Source organism: Mytilus edulis, chromosome 7 (assembly GCF_963676685.1).
Source record: "Mytilus edulis chromosome 7, xbMytEdul2.2, whole genome shotgun sequence".
NCBI lineage: Eukaryota > Metazoa > Mollusca > Bivalvia > Mytilida > Mytilidae > Mytilus > Mytilus edulis.
In genome coordinates this window covers 29,261,387-29,277,292 of record NC_092350.1, presented here as the reverse complement: position 1 = coordinate 29,277,292, position 15,906 = coordinate 29,261,387, and the positions used below count along the sequence as shown (strand labels likewise).

The 15,906-nt window shown below is 31.7% G+C and overlaps 1 protein-coding gene across 1 annotated transcript in view; it reads left to right on the top strand.

Moving 5' to 3' along the window:
• LOC139481199 (uncharacterized) overlaps nt 1-15,906 on the top strand; it is a 174,056-nt gene that overhangs the window by 141,707 nt on the left and 16,443 nt on the right. The window contains exons 26-36 of the mRNA XM_071264356.1: nt 1,360-1,518; nt 1,779-1,974; nt 4,342-4,593; nt 4,842-5,062; nt 6,376-6,481; nt 7,437-7,553; nt 9,001-9,136; nt 9,958-10,138; nt 11,994-12,270; nt 14,597-14,783; nt 15,272-15,483. Coding sequence (XP_071120457.1) covers nt 1,360-1,518; nt 1,779-1,974; nt 4,342-4,593; nt 4,842-5,062; nt 6,376-6,481; nt 7,437-7,553; nt 9,001-9,136; nt 9,958-10,138; nt 11,994-12,270; nt 14,597-14,783; nt 15,272-15,483 — 2,044 coding nt within the window. The remainder of the gene's footprint in view (nt 1-1,359; nt 1,519-1,778; nt 1,975-4,341; nt 4,594-4,841; nt 5,063-6,375; nt 6,482-7,436; nt 7,554-9,000; nt 9,137-9,957; nt 10,139-11,993; nt 12,271-14,596; nt 14,784-15,271; nt 15,484-15,906) is intronic.

The following is a 15,906-nucleotide window of genomic DNA, read 5'->3' as shown; positions in this document are numbered from 1 at the left end:
TGATATGTTCAACTCTTATTTTGAAATAAGGTTTACTTGATCATTGCTTAAATGTCAGAAATACATTGTTTTTTTTTTCTTTATCACAATTCACAAGGTAGTAAAATAAAACATAAATGCTATGTCATGACTTTTTTGTTTTTGGGAGTGGCAATTTGTGAATACATTTTGATAAAAAATATTGATAAAACTGTTAAATCAATCATATAGGTAAATTCATCAGATTAAAATCTTCATAAAGCAGTGTCTGGAAAGAAATTTTGGAATTGTTAGTTTTTAATTCTTTTCAACCTAGAATTTTATTAGACTATTCCATTTTTTTTCATTCGAGCGTTATTAATGAGTTTTGAAGTCGAAATATAATTATAAATGTGATAAGCCTGGTAACTTTGTCGAGTTTTGTAAGACAGCAATATCAAAGTATAATGTTGACTTACGATTAAGAATCTCTTGCCTTGCTTATTTTGAACCATTATATTTCAATTTGTGTCTATACAAAAGGAGAATAATTGATTTGACAAATGATGAAAGGTTTTATAGATATAACATTAATGTTATCAGTTATTCTGCCTGGGCGTTTCTGGGGAAGTCCATCAGAAGCATGACATTTATAAATTGTTGTTTTTTTCTTTTCTTACAACACTGGGTCCATACTGCGGCTGTGTTTTTAATCCCTAAGGATATCATCAGCTCAGTTGTCGGTACTATGACATTGGCATGATGTGTAACACACCATTAAACTTGGCCTTTTTATAAATTTGTAAATTATTAGGAAACGAACATTCAAAAGAAAAAATTAATAAGATTATTATGACTAAACATTTTCTGTTTTCTCATTGACTAAACACATAAGAAATCCTCATTGATAACACGTTATATTCACCGCGTGAAAAAATCCAAGAGTTTAATATAAAAGTAAAAATAGCGTCCGCAAACCGAAATATAGACTTTCCAAGACAACGTCAATGACGTAGGTTCATGACATCAGGAACGTTCTCAGGGGTTTTTTCTTCTTGTTTTAAAATTTTCATTTGATCTTACTGACTGATAATTTCCTTTCTTAGCACAGTAGAGTGATATTAAAAATAATCGAAAGAAACTTTGGGCGCACGTACCGTTGTTATTGACATTTACAAAGTCGCCATAGGTAAATTGCGATAAACATATTATAATTGGTCATTTCATTTAACTCGATTGGCTTTCAAATTCGTACTGACTCAAGCAAGAAAATCAATCTCGTTTATATGACCAATGATAATCTATAACTACTAAACACTTTGACTGTTACAGATACATTGTACATTACTTAACATAATCTGATATTTGAGTTAAAATGTAAATTGGTAAGTTTTGTTCTAGTTATTTATCACGATGGAACGAATGTTTGATCCTGATGTTGAAGATATGGAGGAAGCTTTGAGCATGGTCAATCACTATGAATGGGCAATAGGAAATGATATTGGAGTTCAGACACAATGGATGAATGTTCATGAGTTTTCGTTTCCTAATGCTACTTATGTAAGTAGTCCGTTCGAAAATATTGTACATGCATATGATTTAAGGGAAAAAAGATCCATCAACAGAAGTTTTATTTAAAAAGAAAGATACTTTGTAAAGAAATTTCAAAGGATACAAGTTTCATCTATGTCTTCAATAGTTCAAATGCATAATTACATTCTTGATCTCCAATCTGAACAAATAATGTGCATAATTTTTCTTCAAAATTATATGTTGTATTCATATTTACGTAATAATTGTAATGTGGAAATGGTTTTCAGATGAGTTTCCGATTATCCCTGAATGAGAGCATAGATTTTTCAAAATGTAGACAAGTGCATGTGAGAGGATACAACAAAGCTGGTATGTGGTCCATTGTGTCATCAGATATAAAGAACTGCAATGTGATGGACAGTGATTCATTTATCATTCCAAATATTGTTGTTGATGCTATTGGAAAACCGGAAAGAAGTGGTGGTAAGGCATATTTTTTAATTGATTCGTATCCCTAAGGACGTAAGGTGATAGTAGGAATTTGCAATAAGGCAATTATATCTGTTTATTGTTGTTTCGTTTTTTTAATTACTTGATGTATTTCGTTTATTTGCACTGGATGCGATTCGTTTAATTTGTAACGATAATTTTCTATGGACGTTGACAAATATTTTGAACGGCTAGATTCCTCATTCAACCGTTCCCTAACAAAGAAAGCCACCATTTGGGTATTTTGGGAGTATGTATTTTCGCACAAAATAAAAGAGAAAAGCACATTTTCAGCCTCAAAATGTCTTAATCAAACCATTCTGAAGCGTTCGAAAAGTATAAATACGTCTAGTGATTTTTGTTTGACATCCAGAGTCTACAGGTGTAATACCACCAAATCATGGTACGTCACATCCGGTTGTATACGAAAGTAGATCTTAAAAAATATTCCCTTGAATTTGACAGTTATAGGTAATTAATCCTACATTTTATGTCAGTAAAAACATTTCTGCGTCATAAACATATGTCTTGGGTATTTCAAAACACCATTATTTTTTATTTGGGATTTCTATAGAAAATTTTGTAATCTTGAGGTTACATGGTGACTAAACCTTGTACACAGATAAAATAAGGGGAGAAATTTGATTGGTTACCTTCCAATGATGGTTATTTTCTTATATGCAATCAAATGTTATGGGAATTTTTTTCTATAGTACTGGACAGGATAAAACTTTACTGATGCCAAGTATTTCTTGATTTGAAACAAAGATAAATTCTGCACATTTTTTTGAAAAGTGCAAATTTAACAAAGACTAATAGGGGAAAATCAATAGTGGGAAGCTGTACATGCACCTTTGACCTTGTGAGTAATTTCACGTGTTAAAGTTTCTTGCTATTTAAGTGAAATATTACAAAAAAATGAAATATTCTGAGTGGATCGAGTCTCCAAAACACATTTTATGAGCAAATTGTCTTGAAATAGAACTCTACCATGAATATTAATATTTTTCGGGGGGGGGGGGGGGGGGGGGGGCTTTTCTCCTTATTTCTTATGTTCTGCTTTGATAGAACATTATCCTAGGAAATACTTAAATAAATTTATAGTTATAAGTAGATGAAATTATTTCTAATGCTGTAACGACAAATTATTCACTTAAAGAGAAGCCTTTTATGTCCCTGTCTGGAAGGCTGCGTAAATTAAAATTTTTACGTAAGGACTTATTGAAACCTCCTTTGATACAGTAAACTTTTATATGGATTGTTCATTCTACTAAAATGCTTCAATTACTCATTTCTTATAACATTTAACAAGAAAGTTACCCCATTATTTTTATTTATTGGCCTGAAAAGTTGAAATTTTGAGGAAACAAGAGGTATAAATTGACCAAAAGAGACCTTATAAAGAAGACAATGAGGTCCATTAGTGGTATTTATCTTCCTTAAATCATCTTATGTGTCATATTTAACTGTTTGTAGGCAGATACGATAGATATTTGATCATTTATTGGTCCACACTTTATTTTATCTCGATGCGGGTTGGTTTAGATTTGTCGAAGAAATTTTGCTCGAATCGCTGTAGATGTCGTCTTTCATTATACATGTTATACTAGATTTTTCTCAAACTATTGAACTGATTATGACAAAACTTGACAGAAATGCTTGAAATAACCAGAATAACAAAGGAAAAAAGTTACATTTAGTTTATTGAACAATAATGTCTTCTATTATATGGCGTCACACTGTTAGGATGCAAAGATGACGCAACAGTTTCGCAGACTTATTGATTTATGGCATTTGCAGCCAAACTATTATTTAAAATCTATTTTATTTTAATATGTGGCATTATAATGTAAATAACTGTATTATACCGTAAGCTTTGCCTTCTACAAACTTGACTGTACTGTTCCAAATACTAGCACCCGCGGTTATTAAGAACATTGTTGTCGGTTTTCGTTGTTAAGAAAAGCGTTCTTACTTTTAACACCTTGTGCGATTAGGTTAAACTTACGGTATCAAGTAGCAATTTCATATGGTGTTCCTCTGCCAGGTAATCAACATATATAGTATACGTGTAAAATCCGAATGTTTGTTTGATATATTGAAAGCTCAAATAGAAAGAGAAAATCCGTCAATAAAAAAATGGTCAGACCGTCATCTTATTTCTGTAACTTGAATATATATGTTTCTTTCACAAACTTTCTATCTATGACATTTTCGTCACATTTTCCCCAAGAAATAAAAATTATAGGTACCTTTTAAATAGCGGGTTGACAGCCATTACTCATCAAGTTCCTGTTTACTGAATAATGCAAGCTCGTAGTTTAACTTGGTTTTTTTTTTAATTTTCTGTGTACATTGTAGATGGTAAAATTCGTGAAGGATATGGACGAGATATATTCTTAGAACTAAATGCTGCATGGAAAGAATCTGATATTGATTACACATCTTACAGAAACATATTATCAGCCGTATGGCCTAAATTACGTCATAGGACTTACACATGGGCAGTTCTTGAAATTATCAATTCAGATATAGCCATGAATTATAGGAATGCACATCTTAAGTTGCCTGACCCATGTTCAAATCCCTATGCAATAAAATGTGGTGATACAGGTAAGAATAATTTATAAGAGTGTAAGTTTTTCATAAATTGTTTTAAACCTTACAAAATGATTTAATTTTTTTGTATGTATAATATCTAGTTCTATTATCAATCGATACTTTCTTAGATTAAACGTATGTTTATTAGTTGGGCACAATTCAGGGTATTGAAAATTATATCTTGTGTTTTATATTATCAGAATAAATTGATCTTTTGTACTTTTTCTACTCTTTCTGCAAATGATTGTGTTTCCCTTTAGACAAAGAATACGTAAATGTACTATTTAGAGATGGGGAAGAATTAAAACATGGAAAGAGATATATGATATGTATATATGCACCACAAACGGTTGTAACTCATGAGAAATGGGTTGAAACATTAGAAGAGTTCTCAGATTGCAGTGACGGCGTTACTGTTGATTTAACTCCTCCAATTCCTGGAAATGTGTGGATTGGAATAGACTTCTCAAAAAAATATCAGGTACAGTTCATTTAGTAACAGAACAGAGAATGGAAACGGAAATATGTCAAGAAGACAACAACTCGACTACAGTGAAGAAAACAACACAAGACAACCAATCGGTCTTCAACACAGCAAAAAAATATCCTGGACCCGGAATGAGGCCTCCGTTTATATCAATAAATTACACATGAACCGAAATAAAAATATCAAAGACTTATGATTACTGAATTGGAACATGCAAAAACTGTGTGGGTTTCAAACGTTTTGTGAGATATCTCAATTCTCCCACTTCTACTTCTATGTGGATTAGAATCGACTCAGTTAAAAACGTCCAATATATGAAAATGTAACAGAAGAAACTAGGCACAATGACAATGTTATGTCACTCTTAATTAACGATCATTACCTTTTCCCAAATATGACTGTTTTGTTGTGAAAAACAGCCATAGTTAGATAAAATAGTTAATTACAACATAACTAATACAGTTTTTATGCCCCACCTACGATAGTAGAGGGGCATTATGTTTTCTTGTCTGTGCCTCCGTTCGTTCGTCCGTCTGTGCGTCCGTTCGCTTCAGGTTAAAGTTTGTGGTCAAGGTAGTTTTTGAAAAAGTTGAAGTCCAATCAACTTGAAACTTAGTACAAATGTTCTCCATGATATGATCTTTCTAATTTTAATGCCAAATTATTGTTTTGACCCCAATTTCATGGTCCACTGAACATAGAAAATGATAGTGCGAAGTTCAGGTTAAAGTTTTTGGTCAAGGTAGTTTTTGATGAAGTTAAAGTCACATCAACTTGAAACTTAGTACACATGTTCCCTATGATATGATCTTTCTAATTGTAATTCCAAATTATAATTTTGACCCCAATTTCACGGTCCACTGAACATAGAAAATGATAGCGTGAGTGGGGCATCCGTGTACTATGGACACATTCTTGTATATTAATAATATTGTAACTTTTATAAAATCCTGTTGTTTTTTTTATTAAGTTTTTAGAAATTAACCTGTGGCTTCAATCTTTGATGCGTTGATGCATTGGTATGCCACACTGTTCGTTATTCTTTATTGTGTACTGTCGTTAATCAATTTCATGTGTTCGTTGTTAATCTGTGGTTAACATGTTGTAATGTACTATCATATTATTAATTTATGTATTTCTCTGTCCTGAGTGTTCTTGATTGTGACAGTTTGAATGCTCATTCCATACCTCGATTTTTTATTTTTGAAATTTAAATATAGGTAATCTACTGTTGACTCAATTAAAGCTTCTTGCTTACTACGTTTTATCATCATTTGTATACAAAGAACGATTTTGTTTGCTTTCAGGCATCGACCTCAGACATTTATGTAAATTGGAATTCTTTTGTTGATGTGGAACAGTTTGTTAAAACAAGACATAATTCTGGAATAAAAGAATATTACTTAGCAATAGGTATATTGATAACTGATAAATGAGGTATATTGTGCTGCTTTAGTAACAAAATTTTAAAAGTCACTACTTTATTTAACTTTTGGCAAAAAGTATATTTCTATCGGCCTTATTCTTTTTGTTTTCTGGTATGTGCCTCCGTTAGTTCGACCGTTCGTTTGTCCGTCCGTCTGTCCCGCTTAAGGTGAACATTTTTGGTCAAGGTACTTTTTGATGAATCTGAAGTCCAATCAACTTGAATCTTTGTACACATGTTCCCTATGATATGATCCTTCTAATTTTAATGCCAAACAAGAGTTTTTATTCCAATTTCACGGTTAACTGAACATAAAAAATGATAGTGTGAGTGGGGCATCCGTGTACTAAGGAAACATTCTTGTTTTATCCTAATGAAAACACATTTCAAGTAAACTTACTTGTATATCCTCTCTTTGTTTAAAGTTATATAATTAGAAAATAATTACCAGATACACAATTTAAATAATATCTAAATTTGCTCTTCAACCCACTCGTGTGTATTTCTTATTTTTGTGATTAACCTTGATTTTTACTTTATTGGTCGCCTTGTGTAAATACTCGAGATCTACGAATTATTTCAATGTGTGTCTAAATCTATAGTAAGAGTATCTTTAACAAATTTTCAAACTGACAATCTATTTTTGTTCAATTTTTGAGTAGAATCATTAAATGTCATGCAGGTGGGAGATTAGGCTATTCATAACACCATATTCAATTTACCATGTTTTACATAAAGAAATATCTGTACGAATTTAGTTTTATTTGCTTTCCTTTCAAATGATGTGTTTGGGTTTTTGATTTTACCATTACGGAAGGGACTCTCTGTTTTGAGCTTTCGTTAGAGTTCGATATTTTTTGTTAATTTGTTTTAAATTTTTCTAGATTGATTGTACTTGACTTTTAATTTTAACGTCTCATCATATCATATGTTTTACTGCAGGGTCTACAATTGGTGGATCAGATGTTGTTCCATTTACAAACATCGGAATAGCTAACCACTATACTCTACATAATCTCAGATTACAGAATGGACATGAATACTTTGCATCAATTAAAGGTTACTGTTATCTTTTAATTTTGGTATTATGAGTTCATATCTTCAAAATGATAAATAGCTAGAATGTTGATATCATAGCTAGTGAACAATTGTCCGGAGTATTCGCTGGGTAAAAAAATAATTCTGATAATGATAACATTGACACCAAAATACACCCAGCGAATACTCCGGACAATTGTTCACTAGCTATGATATCAACGTTCTAGTTATTTATCATTTTGAAGATAAGTTTGATGTAAATTACTGTGTTTACCGTGTTTCAATAAAATAATAATTATATTAACTATTAACTATCATTATTAGTACCTACCGATTATGGAGCAATATTAACGATTTAAATCGGTTTGTTATGCTTACTGTCAATATACTAGTAATACATCTACTAATTTTGCAATTTATTTGAAATAAAAACCGATTTAAATCGTTAATACTGCTCCATAATCGGTAGGTACTAATAATGATAGTTAATAGTTAATATAATTTTAATTTTATTGAAACACGGTAAACACAGTAATTTACATCAAACTTATCTTCCCTGTGGTCATCACAAATTATAATACATCTAAAAACAGATACTAATAGAGTGTAAAAGTGCAATCATTTAGTTCAGTGCGTCAATATATATATATAAAACATAAAGTCATTAATCGATAAAGAACAAAACAAATCCGGGTTACAAAATTGAAATCGAAAGAAACATCAAAGTTATAAGAAGAAACAACGTGACAGCAGATACACTGAACTGCGACAAAACCAAACGCCAACATACATCGAAACATACTATAAGAAACCATTATGATTTGTTACATGTCATTTGAAAGGGAAATGGTGGTTAAACAGAGAGTTACATGCAGAAATCAATCAATAATTTGTCATAAATATTGATTTAGAATTTGAATATGTATTATCTAAAACGTTTGATCAGTTAAAAGAAAAATGCTATTGGATAAAAAAATAGATGAAAGTAATTTCATGTGATTTTATCGACAACTTATATATTTTCCCTTTGATGTTACTGGCTGATATTGTTAAGATCAAGGACAGAACTTGATATTCAAAAATATTAGGTCATCTATATATTATTTGCTGTATCAGTGCAGCAAAGTGGCATTCCTCAATCCTCAATATGAGAATTGTTTTTAATTTTTGTTGTCCAGTCGGTAGATCTACATGTACTACTGATATCTTGTTTTATTAAAACTTTTTGAATATAACCATTACAGTTGTTCATACACCCTGTCATTTGAGTTCAGCCACTGACAATTGAAAGAATAATATAAGTTATATCATTGAACATTAAGAAGGTGTAATAAAGATTTCTTGAGGGCATGTTTTTTAATGTGTTTGTATCTAAAACCTTGAATACCAATAACCAATTTATAACTTCTGCTAAATCAACAGTTGAAATGTTAACATCATAATTCATATTTTCATTATCTTACTTCAGCTTATGACTTTACCGGACAAAGTTCAACAGTCACTTCACAACCAGTAATTATCGATAACACACCACCAGAGAGAACAAAATATCAAATACTTATAACAGAAAGACACATTAGGAACTTTACTGAATTAAATGCATGGTATGTTGTTTTTTTTTAATTTTCTTGTATTTATATTTAACGACATAAGTATAAGTATAAGTTATGTATTGTATGTATTTCTATATGCATTTTTTATGTGAATATTAATCTGATAAAAACAATTATCAGAAAATGATTGCTATAATGCCAGAAAGCCATGTATTCGTTTCTTTCTATAAAAAAAGGGATGTAATATGATTGTCAATGAGACAACTATCCACAAGATACCAACATAACACAGAAAATAACAACTATAGGTCACCGTACGGCCTCCAACGATGAACAAAGCCCATACCGTATAGTCATCTATAAAGGGCTCTGGAAACTTTTTTGGGAGATTGTATTCTTGCAAACCATTTCTAAACGAATATAAAAGTATTTCATAAAACAGTAAAAACACAAAAAAAACAAAAACGATTCAGTAAAAGTTTAAATCTGACATTTATATTCTAATTAACACTTTTAATATCTTTCACTGTATAACTACAGTTATCTGATAGATTGATAAAGGTAAATTGTTTTCTTTAGTTCTGTTATTCAGTTTTTGCATGTAGTGGAAATGAATTGTGCATATGTGTCTTATATCTATAATTCTTGAAGATTTATTTTCTTTACAGATGATACTAAACGTTTAAAGTACCATTTAGGTTTTAAAAACCAACAACATCAATAAGTTCTTTCAGTACTACATCGATTTCAGAGTGTATTTAAATGATTTATACCAAACAGAAGCCTTTAACATTTGTTTACACCCTAGCGATAGCTTTTTAAAAAACTTAAAATATTTACTGTTTTATTTATTTAATGTGTTTTGTTATCAGCTGGAGAGGTGTTTTTTTGGACAAAGAAAGTGGAATCGACTACTACTTGTGGGGTGTTGGGTCTAGAAAAGGTCATGATGACGTCATCGCATTTACTAAAACAAATCAAGACTGTGAAGTATCAACAAAACATAATGACTTTGACGTAAATGAAGGTCATAGTTACTTCATTACTGTAAAGGTATATCTTATAAACCAATTGCTTTGTTTAAGAAATTATGTTTTCGTCAACGTGTATATTTGTTTTTGGATAGAGCAAAATGACATGAATCAACTGTATAATTGGCATGCCTGTTAATTGAAACCTATTCGTTTATGCTAAATAGCTATTTTTACTGGACCCCTTCGTCATAAAATATTTGAAATACTGCTTAGAATCCCTTCATTAGTGAATATTTCTAGTAACGAAACCCTATATTATGTCTAGGCTCTGGTCATTCAACGGTTCGACTATATATATTTCTGAATTTCTTAACACCTTGAATGACCAAAAATGATCTTCAGACAGTTTTTACGTGACATATTAAACTAGCGATGTCAAATGGAGTTTTATTTTTTTAATTTCTGAAGGTCTTCTTCAAAATTTTCAATCACAATTTTTATAATTTCGCTGTATGAACTAAACCTTTGATTTTGATATGCTCAAAACTATTATTTGCAATGCGCAACTGGAAGATCGTGTACAAAAGAGGGGCGAAAGATACAACGTGTCATGAAACATAGAATTTTCTACAAAAATGGTAGACATACATAAAATTCTATTTAGGTCATAACAAATCTTACTTTATAATAGGCATCACACTAAATTAGGCAACAAATACACTGAAGATTAAATCATCAAGAACTTGATTTTGATTATGGACAACATTTTTGTTGAGTTTGGTTGATTGATTTTACAGTGGACATTCGTTATTCCAATGAGTGTTAATTGTAAACCACTGCTGTGGGACTTATTTCTGTACTCATACGAAGCTTCGTTTGTACAAAAATTTCTTGGTACTGTTACATATGGACGACTTGAAACTAGAATCTATGACCATGGTGATAATTTCAAATTGTCCTCTTCAATTTCTTAACAGTGCCATAATCTCTACCTCATCAAATGGCGTTTATATATTTTGTTTAATACGATACGCATGTGCATCTTCACACTATACTTCAAACACAAAACTTTGAGGATTGTTGCCTTTTCTGACCCCACATCCTGATAGAAAAAGACTTAGTGATTTCTCATAGCGAGTAATGCATGCTCACTGGAAGACGCTCACCCTGTTGACGTGCCGGTCTAGCTCCTAATTGGGTTCATAAGTTTTGGTAATAACCATGGATACCTCGATGTTGCCCTTTGAATCGATTTACGTGCGGTCAGTATTAGTTAATTACCTTGCCTTTTAAAATTTATTACGTTTATTAATTAAGAACACTTTACAAATATGCAGATATAATATTACACTAGAGTCATATTGTATCTAAAATTAATTTATAGATCAGAATATTAGGTGTGTTACTTTTTATTGTCATATTATGTTGATGCGTTTTTCATCGATTATCCTTTTGCATTTAATTTCATACTGTACAGAATTAGGAGATAACTGTATTATAATGTAAGTTTAGATGGTGAAAAAAGGTGATTTCAAGGTCGAAGATTAAGTTTATTGGCGACGCGTGAGCGGAGCGTGTAAACGGTATTTGCGACCATGACATCACCTTTTGATACCGTCGGAAATTGAAATACAGTATTGTTATCCCTATTCAAATGAAACAGAAAACAACATCAATCATACATGAAAGATCATTCATAGCATAAAACAACATCAATCATACATCAATCATATTCCTTGAACATCGGTAACATTATCATGAACGTAACAAACACAGTTGTATTCAAATAATTCATATATCATGTTTGTATATATATTAATATTGAATGAAATGAGTTTACAGAAAAATTTCACAAATTAAAATGAATAAACAATAAGTAACAGAAAGTACGAAAAATATTAAATTAAAATCAGTTGTCGTTTGTTTTCCAATAGGCAATTAATCGAGCTCATCTCATCAACTCAGCGTCATCATTATCATATAAAGTAGACCAAACAGCACCCATAGATGGACATGTTTATGATGGATGTCGTCAGAACGCAACAGATTTGATGAAAGACATAGATTATCAAGTTGATTCAAAAACGTTATTTAGTCACTGGGAAGGCTTCAGTGATCCACATTCTACAGTTAAAATGTACTATATCAGCATAGGAACTTGTCCTCGTTGTCAGAATGTTTTACAAGAGGTGGCTGTTGGAACTATTTACGGTAAATATTTTCTTCGTCTGTCGTACGCCTTCGTCGTCCGTTAACTTATACAAAAATCCTCTGCTCTGAGGCTACTGGACCAAACGTAACCAAACTTGGCCACAATCATCATAAGGGTATTTAGTTCAAAAATTGTGCAGTTTTTAATCAAATTGTTGTGACAAAAATGTCGGTTATTGATTTGGGGATGTACGGCGGGCGAATGGTCGGTCATTTACGCATTAACCGTTCAAGCAAAGCTCTTAAACTTTAATATGATGTTACTGATGACAAAATGGAGGTCAAGTTCAATTACCTTTCCAGTCGTGTCTGTGTATTTACTCATGAACCGGTCAGCAAAAGCTTAAAAAATTTTGATATGTTGTTCAAGATGACAAAATGGAGGTCAAGTTCTATAATAACGATTTTAACTATAACCGTTCCGGAGTTATGGTTCTTGAAAAATTGAAAAATGGTGTTTCCAGTCGTGTCCGGGTATTTACTCATGAACCGTTCAACCGTTCAACCGTTCTTGTGAAATTGAAAACACACAGAACACATATAAATGTTAACAAATCCAGTTTGATGTCGCTCTGACAGCCTCTTGATGGTTATTATCGTGAATATTATCATTCAAAGAGATAAACTTTAAGCAGCAATAATGTTAAGCAACGTAGGATCTACAAATAAGTCAATTGACCAAAATTTTCAATTGACAATTTCTCTTAAAGAGTTATTGCCTTTTATGGTAAATTTTCACATTTTTTTGTAAATGTTTGTAATCTTTTACAAAAATCTTCTCTCCTATAATTCCCTAGACAAATTAAATCAATCTTGGCCAAATCATCATAAGTGTATTTAGTTTATGAATTTTGTCTAATAACTTGGCGTCTGTCGTCCGTCGTGGTCGTCCGTCGTTCCGTCGTCGTATTCCGTCGTCCTCCGTCTTCGTCGTACGTCTTCCGCCGTCGTCGTTAACTTTTACAAAAATCTTCTCTTCTGATACTACTGGGCCAAATTTAACCGAAATTGGCCACAATCATTATTGGGTAATTGAGTTTGAAAAAGTGCCCGGTGACCCGGCCAATTATCTTGAATATTATTATAGATACAGAAAAAATATAAACAGCAATTAGGTTCAGTAAAGTAAGATCTACAAATAATTCACATGACCAAAATGGTCGATTGACCCCTTAAGGAGTTATTGGCCTTAATAGTCAAATTTTAATAATTTTTCATAAAATTATGATCTTTAACAAAAATCTTTTCCTCTGAAACTAATAAGACAAATTTAATCAAACTTATCCACAATCCTCAGTAGTATATAGTTTTAAAAAATGTGTCCGATGACTCCGCTTGCAAATCAAGATGGCCGACATGGCTAAATAGTACATAAGGTAAAATGCAGTTTTGGGATGAAACCAAAGCATTTAGAGCAAATCTGACCGGAATAAAATTGTTCATTAGGGCAAGGTCTATCTGCCTTGAAATTTTCAGACCAATCAGGCAACTCGTTGTTTGGTTGCTGCCCCTGAATTGGTAATTTGAAGAAAATTTTGCAGCTTTTGATTATTATCTTGAATATTATTATAGATGGAGATAAACTGTACACAGCAATAATATACAGCAAAATACGACTTCAAATAAGTCTACATGATCAAAATGGCAATTTTTAACAATTGTAATACATGTTGTAAATTTTTGTCAATTTTTACAAAATATTTTCAACTGTAACTACTAGGCCAAGTTCATAATAGATAGAGATAATTGTAAGCAGCAAGAATGTTAAGTAAAGTAAGATCTACAAACACGTCACCATCACCAAAACACAATTTTGTCAATTATCAATCTGTGTCCTTTAATTTGTTTGATATGCACATAGACCAAGGTGAGCGACACAGGCTCTTTAGAGCCTCTAGTTTGTTGCCGTTGTATGGTAGTTGTCTAGTGGGCATAGACAAACATCTAGTCTTATTGATATATAACAAACAGAATGAAGGTTTGAAACACAAGCTAATGCCGGCGTCACACATTGGCGTATAGACCGGCGTGCATCAAACGTACAGAAAAAATTGCCAAAGTCGGTATACGTTAGTAGCACGCCGGATGAACGCAAAGCAATCATAAAACGCGCGTTGCATAAGTTTGAAGTACGTCGAAATACAAAGGTATACGCTTGGTGAACGCTACAACTCGAGAAAATTGTTATGCAACATAAAAATGTTCATTTAGCTCAATCGTGTGTCTATCGTATCCCTTAACGCTACACGCACGTAATACATATGCTACAGGCGCGTGTAATGCACTAAAGATAAGTTTCAACTATATATTCATGTTTTCATTACAGAGTTTTCTCTGCAAAATATTCATTTGACAACAGGATTTAATTATTTCACAACTGTCACTGCCTGCAATACTGCGGATTTATGTACATCTGTGACGTCAGATGGAGTATTACTTGATGATACTCCTCCTACAATAGGAGTTGTTCAAGATGGAGTTGAAAAAAACGACATAAACTACCAGTTTTTAAGGTTATTAAAACTAGTTTGTAGATAAAAATGTGTTAAAAAAAGGTTCAGTTTCAAACACACAATTTAGCATGATTAAATCAAATTACGTTCAACTGCATTTGTAGATGCATTTACGGTACTGGCATGAAAATACGGATTTTTTGTGTTATTAAAACTTGCTATTACAAAAAAATAGAAATTATTATAAATTAAGGAATGTATCTCCCTCATGCAAAGCTCTGATTCCTTTCACGGATTTGGCTATACTTTTTGGACCTTTTGGATTATAGCTCTTCATATTTTATATATGCTTTGGATTTCACATATTTTGGCAACGAGCATCACTGAAGAGACATGTATTATCGAAATGCGCATCTGGTGCAAGCAAATTTGTACCGTTAATTTTATTACAATTAACAATCAGACAAACATGTATAGAATAACAAAAATGTCCTGCAAAATATCCTTTCACTTAGTATTCCAATGTGTGTTTGTATTTTTATTCCAAGGAGTTATATCGCTTGCAAATGGTATGGGTTTACAGATCCACAGTCTGGTCTGGATAAATTATCTTGGACGGCTGGAACAAAACCTAGTTCAGATGACATTGTACCGTTAACAGAATTGCCAATTACCAACCCTATTGTAAATGTGAATCTTACCGCAAGTCTACCATTGCTCAAGAGAATATATGTTACAGTGAGAGTGTATAATAAAGCAGGTATCTGGCTTTGTCATGAAAACCATTGACCAATTGAGACAGTATCTGAATTAACATAGTTTTATTTTTAATTAATATGTTTGTTCTAATCAAATGAAGTGTGCGACAGATGATCGGTTCAAAATTCAAATTGTGTATATTGAGTACTGTTATTGTCAGTGTAAATAACGTGTAAATCAATGAAAAGGTCTACAAATATATTTTAAAAGTTGTAGTTTAATTTTATTTTCAAATGTCTGAAATGATGATGACAGATTTCATTTTTTTCAGCTGATATTAAAATTTAAGTAGTGCATCTAATGCCAAACATTGCATTTCTGTTACATGTTTTGAAAAATAAATCACTCAAAGCACTTCAGCACTAAACAGTTTGACTTCAATAGAAAAGCTTTCAATATTGTTATTGATATCATATATCATTTT